General features: G+C 56.5%; 1 protein-coding gene across 1 annotated transcript; it reads right to left on the bottom strand.

The window, feature by feature from the left end:
- Window positions 1–8: 8 nt before the first annotated feature.
- On the bottom strand, window positions 9–5,522 carry Pitx1 (paired-like homeodomain 1; the record flags this gene model as incomplete). The annotated part of the gene is given in 3 exon segments (XM_013507081.1): window positions 9–538; window positions 2,485–2,717; window positions 4,932–5,522. Coding segments are annotated over 3 exon segments (932 nt in total), but the record flags the coding sequence as incomplete, so codon positions are not given.
- Between the last annotated feature and the right edge of the window lie 2,862 nt (window positions 5,523–8,384).

The following is an 8,384-nucleotide window of genomic DNA, read 5'->3' on the forward strand; positions in this document are numbered from 1 at the left end:
TGTTGTACTGGCACGCGTTGAGGCCCGAGGCCGGGCCTTGCAGGCCGCCGTAGCCGAACGACGAGTGTTGCTTAGACTTGAGCCGGAGGCTGGCTAGGCTCGAGTTGCACGTGTCCCGGTAGACGCTGTAGGGCGAGGCGGGTGTGCCGTACGGGCAGGCGCCCGGTGACATGGCCGAGTTAAGCGAGGAGCCGGTGAGGTTGTTGATGTTGTTGAGGCCCGAGTTGGGCATGCCGGGCACGGCGCCCGGGCCCATGCTGGACGGCATGGTCATGGAGGAGATGGAGCTGGGTGCCGAGAACATGGACTGCGATGACAGCGGGCTCATGGAGTTGAAAAAAGTGAAGCTCTTAGTGGACAGCGGCGCTGGTGCCAGGCTCTTGGCGGCCCAGTTGTTGTAGGAGTAGCCGGCGGCGTACACGTCCTCGTAGGGCTGCACCAAGCCGCTGAACTGTGGCACGTATCCGCCCTTGCACAGGTCCAGCTGCTGGTTACGCTCGCGCTTTCGCCACTTGGCTCGCCTGTTCTTGAACCAGACCTGGGGAAGAGGGCGGGAGAAGGGTCAGGGCTGCCGAAGGCAACAAGGGCCCCTCATCGCCCTCCTCCCAGCCATCCGGAGCTCTTCTCCAGCTTCCTTCTCTGCAAATACCGTTTCTTTTCTTCCACCGATATTTCTGCCTCTACCTTCTCTCCATAATAGTTCCTCTCCTATCCCCAGGAAAATAGTCTTTTTCTTTTTTCGATCTTTATCCTCTTCTCCAATTAAATGTGTTTTCTTCTCCTAGTTGGAATTCCTTTTTGCTTTAACAAATATTCGTTTTCCTCGTTCTCTCAGTCTGCTCTCTGCTTTCTCACCCAAACCAGTCCCCATCTATATTCTAAATATTCCATCCATTTTCTTCTTCCGCAGATAGTAAAGATACCTCTTTCTTCCCTGAAACATAAGACTCTCTGACTCCAATTCTTCAGTCTAATTTTCACCACTCAAATAGCCTGTTCTCATCTTTATTGGCAATGTTTGATGTTTGCATTTTTTTGCCCCAAATGTTTATCCCTATCTGAACCTCTTTCTTCTTCCTCAGTCTATTTTCTTCTTTATCCTTCATTTTTAATCTTTTTTATTCTCCTCCAAATATTTAGTTTTTTCTTTTTTCCAAATGTCTGACCTTCACTGTTTCTCTTAAATAGTTGATTCTTTTTCTAAGCACTTGATCTTTTTGGTTCTCCCTTAAATATTGCTTTCCTGCCACCTAAACATATGCCAGATATGTTTCTCTGCAAATACTTAATTTCCTTGAGTTTACTCATTTCTCTCTAGTCTCCTTCGTTCTTTCCCAGAGTTTGGTAAAAAGCTCTTCTCTCCCAGCTGCCAGATGCTTCCCGATTCTTCACTATCAGCCCACCCAGTGAATGTGCGCTGCTGTCCTCGACCCTTCTCCAGCCCAAGGCTGTTTCCTCCCAGCTCACCCTTGGGAGCCCTGCATCTCAGCTTTCCCCAAACCCCAGTGCTAACTCTGATTCCACCTCCTCCCCACCCTGCCACCATAAACCTCAGCAGGATTAGTGAGCTCAGGACTACTGATCGAAGTGTCTTCCCTCCAAGTCCCACCAGGCTGGCCAGCCTGACCCGGGGAAGGGTGAAGATGGGTTATAGCAGGGAGTCTGTGGGCCAAGCAGGACTTTGGTCTGGCTTAGGAGGTGCTCCTAATATCTATTTAAATATTTGTTCACCCAGGGGAGAAATGATTCCCTTGCTCCTCTGTCAGGAAAACCTTGTGTTTACTGACAGCCAAATAGTGAGATGAGGGAGAGTACAGTCTGGTCTTGGGTCTGAGATGTTACATCCCAAAAGGGACTACTGGGAGAGCCACCAGCCCCCCACCCTACCCCAGGGAGACCCCCAGCCTTATAGTAGTAAGTAACATAAGGCCAAGGGTCCAGCGAATGCCTGGCTGGATGGCCAGGGAAGGTGGAACCTATGCTGAGATTCTGGAGAAGTGCAGAATGAAACCACTGCTCTGAGAAAATTTGGGACCCAAACCCAGGTACCTCTCAGGCCTCTTTGAGGCAGCCAGGCAGGACCTGTCTTTCCCTTTCGTTTTTGGAGTAAGGCTGCTGAACCACAGGTCCCCAGCAGCAGGGAATTCTTTGCCAACTTTCTGGCCTTGAGTATCCCGTAACATGCGAATGTTTCCTGGGCTCTTCCAGGCATGGGAGAGTCCCACCAGAGCCACAGCCTTTGGCAGGGCTGCAGGACAGCCCAAGGGCCAAGTGAGAAGGGCTGGCAAGTGGCAGCAGCAAGGGGCATTAGGGGCCTAGCAGACAAGGGGTAGCCTGGGCCTAAGGTGGGGGTCTTGGCCGCAGGGAGGGAGCAGGCGTGAGTGGTGCGAGAGTGAAAGTGTGACTGCAGGCTTGGCTTCCGAGCACCGCCGCCTGCCTGCAGCCCTCTACACCGCCACCCTTAGACGCGCGCCCCTGGCTCACCCGCACACGAGGCTCGGTGAGGTTGGTCCACACGGCGATCTCCTCCCTCATGCTCATGTCCGGGTAGCGGTTCCTCTGGAACGTGGCCTCTAGCTCCTGCAACTGTTGGCTTGTGAAGTGCGTGCGTTGCCGCCGCTGTTTTTTCTTTTTGGCTGGGTCCTCAGCGCCTCCACAGCCCGCGCCGCCCGCGCCACTGTCTTCGGGCCCCTTGGCTTCCCCGCCGCGCTCCTTCTCTGCAGCAGGCGGGAACGGGCGTGGGTCACCTCGGGCTTATGCCCTGCTGCACCCGGTCCCGGCTCCACCGAAACGGGAAGCGCCGGCGGTCTGCGCTTGCGGCCCTCCCTCCCGCCGGGGCCTTGGGAGAGGTCCCCCTTTCAAAGAGCTGTCTGGGTGCTGGTCGCCGGTACACACCACCGGTCCGGCGTGCAGCAGAAAAGAGCCCAAGAGCCGGAGCCACAGGCCTGGGTTCCTGGCTTGGCAGGGCCTGCTCCTAGGGCTCGGCTCAGGCTCCGGCCCAGCTGCTGCTGTCACCCACAAATGCATAGCTTTTGCTGGCGCTTTGGGCTCTAACTCTGAGGGAAGCGGGTGTCTGCTTTTTCTGAACTAGAAACAGATCTTTCCAGACTGAAGACAGTGGTCAGTGGGGTCTGAGCCAGGTGGCCCGAAAGCCCTCTACTTATTTTTCTCCGCAGGGCTGAGCAGGAGCCCCGGCGCAGAGGGTTTCCACCTAACTTGCAGGCCTTCAGTCCCACGGCCCTGAAAACTCCCCAGTTGCAGCCTGGACAGACATCTCTAAGTAACTTTGGGCTTCAGCGTTTCTTTAAAGCTGCACAAAACACATGCAGTCATAGAAACGTTGAAACATAAAGAAAAAGAATTTAAAAACAAAACAGAAGCCCAGAAAAGTTCACAGCTCTTTGCCTAAAAACACAGAAAAGGTCACAAATTCTCAAAAACAGGCAGGTAGAAACACAGCAAATGTAAATGAAGAAGCCAGAGACCTCCACGCAAACACACCTCTAACTAAATACAGAGCTGTACGTGTATAAACTCCACGCAAGCAGACACATTTATTTCTCTGGGATTTTAAAAAAATCCACCTATCGCTGTAGATATATATTGAACCCCTTTCCAATAACACCCTTGTGGACATAATTTTTAAATCTCAGAGAAACACAGCATTATATCAAGATGATTTAAATTCCCAAAATAACAACACTGTAAATGGATTTTGAGAAAACCTCAGAGAAATACGCCATTTTGGATTGACTTTTTAAAATCTCTCCAATTTTGCATGTAGATATTTTGAATTCCAAAGACATACATCTAGCTTATTAATTCTTTCAAAATAAAAATACATTTAAAATTATTGATTCATATAGATAAATTTGGTTTAAAAATCAAACTATAGCTGTTTCTGTTTTAAAAATAACCAATTAAACACCACGCATAAAACTTTTGAAAACAAAAGTACAGTCCAGCCTTTATTATCTCTTAACCAAAACAGGTAAGATCACTTAGAGATACAAAACAGAAACAAATAGAGACTAAAAATGCGGAGAGAAACCTTCAGCGGTGGATTAAAAATGAGCGCAAAAGAGGCGCCCGCGGCCTGCGGAGCCCGGAGTTAGGGCTGCGAGCACGGGAGCCGCGCGGAGAGTCGGGCGACCCCGACCGGCCGGGGATTCGCCGCGCCACTGTCCGCGCCACCCACTCGCCGGCTCAGCTCGCGGCTGGGGAAAAGGCTTGAGCTCTTGGACAAATAGCGCGAAGGGAGACGTGCGCGAGCCGACAGGGGCCCTGATTGGATTGCCCGGTGCCTCTCAGCTCCGGCCATGCACGTGGGCCGGGATCCCTGGATCCGGGTTCCGCCAGCTTTGCTGGGAATCGGGACGCACCCCTTTCGCTCGCTCCCCTTCGCTGCCCTCCGAATCTTTTTACTCGAGGTGCCCCTGGCCACCCTTCAATTTACTTTGCCCGCCCTCCCCTTCTCTTTCGTGTCTCTCTCTCTCTCACAATCTGCACCCTCTGCCCCTCGTCCGATCCCTCGTCTTCCCCTCTCCATCTCTGGGCACTTTCTCCAGTCCAGTCACCCACATCCCCTGATCGGTCTGGTTCTCTCCTTCCGTCCAGCGGCTCCTCAGCGCGCCTAGTTGCGCAAAGCCAACTTTTTCTCCTCCCGTTCTCCTTTACCCTGACCAAGATGGGCTGTCAGTCCAACCCTCTGCTGTAGGCTGGTGCATCTGCCGGTCCCTGGCGCTTGGGAACCGCGTGGAAGTGCCTTCTCATGTGTACTTCCACGTTCACCATCAGATCGAGACCCGGGAAAAGGAAGGTCCTGACCTTCCTGGGGCGAAGAGGGAACCTGGCTCTCGCGGTGCGGGCGCCAGGCCCTCTCCTGGCTCCCGCGTGGGCTTGGTGCGCGCCGCGCGGAACCCCGCGCTTACCTGGCAGCTCCGTGTCCGACGACTCGCTGGCAGAGTTCTCGAGCGGCTCGCGGGGGTCTGCGGCGCGGGTCAGATGGAAGGTGGGCCCCATGTCATGCGGTGGCGGTGGTGGCGGCCGGAGCCCCTCCGGCAGCCGCTCCAGGCTCATGCCCCCCTTGAAGGCGTCCATGGAGGTGGGGACCGCGGCGGGCGCTCCGGGGGCCGGAGCTGGGCGCGCCCGACCGCCCAGGCTGCGACCTGCGGGGACAAGAGCGTGGCGCCTAAGCGGCTGCCCCCCAGGGCTGCCCGCGCCCGCAGCGACGCCGCGCCCGCTCCATGGACTGCCCGGGGCTGCGGGGCCGGACGGGCGGCGGCGGATTTTCGCGACCGGGCGCCTGGCTCCGCGCTCCGCACTGCGCTCCCGCCGCTCGGGCCTCAGCCGCCCGTCCGGCCCCGACTTCGGCTCAGGCTCCCGATCCGGGGCCGGTTTCTAAGGCTCCGGACCGCGCCGGCAGTGTCTGTCTTAAAGCGACAGTGCGCACCGCCAGGTTCCAGCAGTCCCTGCGCCAGGGGTGGTGGGTGGGGTGGGCCTGATGGGAGGGGGCTGGGGAGGGAGCGCGCGAGCGAGCGGAGGAGCGCGGGCGGAATCCAACCCCGAGCCGCCCGCGCCGCCGCGCCCTCTCCGCCGCCCTCCCTCCCTCTGGCCTCGCCCGCTCCCTCCCCCTCCGCAGCCACCTTCCCGCCGCCTCCCCGCCCCCCGCGGCCTCGCCGCGCCTCTCCCTCCTTCCCCGGTGACACACCGACTTCTCCCTCGGCCTCACAAAAGAAATGCATCTGGCCTGCAAGCCCCGCGCGGCTCGTGCCCACCTTAGGCCCCAAATGACTTGTTTCGCTTTGAGTCAACTCCTGTTTGGGCCTCCTCGAAGTCCCCAGCCGCTGTCGAGAACAGCCCAGGACGGCTGTGTGTTCGCCGAACAGGACCGCGCGGAGCGGCTCCTTCGAGCCACAGCGCAGGGCGGGGGCAGAGCCCGGGCCCGTTCCGGCAGCTCCCGGCGGTGTCCTGTCGAGGGGCCTTCGGCCCCTCCTTCCCGGCCTCTTCTCTCGGGAACTTAGCCCGGCTGAATGACAGCAGCCTTTGCTCTAATGGGCCCCCGATGCTGCCTCCTAATTAACTTGGACCCTCTCTCCCCTAAGGCCACTGCTCCTCAGGCCTCCCTCTCTGCGCCGCAGTCAATTTTCCGGGATTGGGATAGAAATGATGGCTTCTAATCAGACGAAACGTTTCTCCTGGCTCTAGGCCGCTGGCGAGTTCAGCGGGAGACCCCAAGAGTCCAGCCAGGCTCCATTGCCTTTTCCACCTCTCCCCGTGTTTTGCACCTTCTTGGGCCAGCCAGGTGCTGGCCTTGGCAGCCATAGAGTTGGCCTTGGCAGCCTCTTTGCTGGGGGGGCGGGTGTTGTGGTCCGCTTCCCAAGGGTTCAGCCACAGGCTTGATAGGCCAGGTTACTGCTGTCGCTCTAGAATGCGCAGGCAGCTCAGGAAGGCGTCAGTCTTCTAGGTTCCATTACAGGGTGGTAGGAAGGTGTGGCTCCAGGAGGCCCTGGCTGGCCACAGGTAGAGATATTACCCTTACAGCTCCCAGGAGTGATCCCTCCTTAAGTCCTCCCGCTTGAGTGAAGTTTGTCGAAGGATTTTGCTCAACAATTGTTAACTGGCCCCAAGACCTCTGCATCTTGAGCAAACAGTCCACAGCTGGGGCCGTAGGGCGCGGCCCTGACCTGCTTCTCTGGCCACAGCCAGACCCCAGGTTGCCTCTGCCCCTCACCTGCTGACCAGCTCCACCAGACACAGCAGCTAGGCAGGACAATGGCCTGGGGGAGAAGACCCTCCCTACTCTCTAGATCTAATGCCCTTTCCTCAGAAGGCAGGGCATCCTCATCTCCGCCTGGGGTCCCTGCTTGGACTGACTGTATGGTGTCAGCATCTGGGGGGCTCCACAGGCTCTGTCTTCAAGACTTCACCTAACCCCATCAGAAGGAGGCCCCAGGCCCCAGGCTGAGCTCGCTGGTGTAGACCGTGGGGGCAAAGGCAGGCACGAAGGGCAGAACTCCCTTGGCCTCAGTCAGAGAAGCTCAGTTCCAGGCTTTGGAGAGAGGGGATAGCTCTTCAGCCCAGTGGTGGTGAACCTATGGCATGCGTGTGCCTGCAGCAGGCTGTTATCACTGAAAACTCTAACAGGTTTGCCATCACGAGCCCAGCTCATTTTCACAAGGTGTCTGTGACCACCGGAAGTACAGGCTAAGGCATACATAGAGGATGCTCCCCAGGAAGTCCAGTTAGGAAGGCCCAAAGACTCTGGCCTTTCCCTTCCAAGTTGAGATCCGTAGGATGAAATTCATCTCGGTCAAGGGGAGAGGGGCATGGGGAAGCATAATTGTCCAGCATTTGTACTTAGCTCCACCTTTTACTGCATTTCTTGGCTGAGTCTCAGGCAGCATCAGACACCTCCTTTCAAGGAGGTATCCAGGTGCTGGGAATGCCCCTTCACACATTATCCTTGTGGCTGCTGTATCTCAGGACAGCCTGAATGCACAAAGGCCATGGGAGTGAGAGTGTGCACATCCATACTGCACTTCCACATGGATATGTTGTGAACACATGGACGCACACTATGTGCCATCTGTTATGAAAGCTGGCTGGTAGGGAGTAGGAAATGTGTTCTAAGCCCACTGAATGTCAGGCCAAGGTGAGAATCACAGTGCACCTCTGGGTGGGGACATGGAATGGAGTGGTCTGCCTATAGGGACTATTTTGTGACGTTGCCCACCTCCAGCTGCTCAGTCTGAGGGGCATGCATCTCTTGCTATGACACATTTAATGCAGTTATTGAGCACCTGCTGTGTGCCCCTCTAGGTTCAAGCTTCTGGCAGTGCTCCAGGCAGGCACAATAGTTTCTTTATTTGGAAATCTTGATGCCTGCTGTGTGGATAGCAAGGCCTTCAGACCCTTTGGCAAAGCCCCTTATCCCACTGGCCCTGAGCACCAAAGAGGGGCTGGGGCTAGTGGGGAGCACCGCGGAGTCTGTTGTTCAGCAAGTCTGAAAAAAGGAGGGTAGGGAAAGGGCTAAGCGCGGAGGCTATGGCCTGGTTCTGGGTGTTGGCCAGAGAAAGGATCTGGAGAGACTTTTGTTTTTCCCCAGCTACTCACTCCCATTGCTCACTATCCTAGTTTGAGGCTCTGGCCAGCGTGTGTGTGTGTGTGTGTGTGTGTGTGTGTGTGTGCGCGCGCACATGCGTGCAAGCGCACGTGGGCGCACACACACACACACATGCATGCACACGGAGAACAGGGGGCAGCAGTCTCTCAGTAGAGGCTCCATGTTCCCCTGGCTTCACTGTGTGACCTTGGACATGGCTTGACCAGCACTGTGCCTCATGAAACTCAGTCCAACATGGGACTGTGCCTGCTGCTTCAGC

The sequence above is a fragment of the Chinchilla lanigera genome, unplaced genomic scaffold, assembly GCF_000276665.1.
Source record: "Chinchilla lanigera isolate Chin_1 unplaced genomic scaffold, ChiLan1.0 scaffold00007, whole genome shotgun sequence".
NCBI classification, from domain to species: domain Eukaryota; kingdom Metazoa; phylum Chordata; class Mammalia; order Rodentia; family Chinchillidae; genus Chinchilla; species Chinchilla lanigera.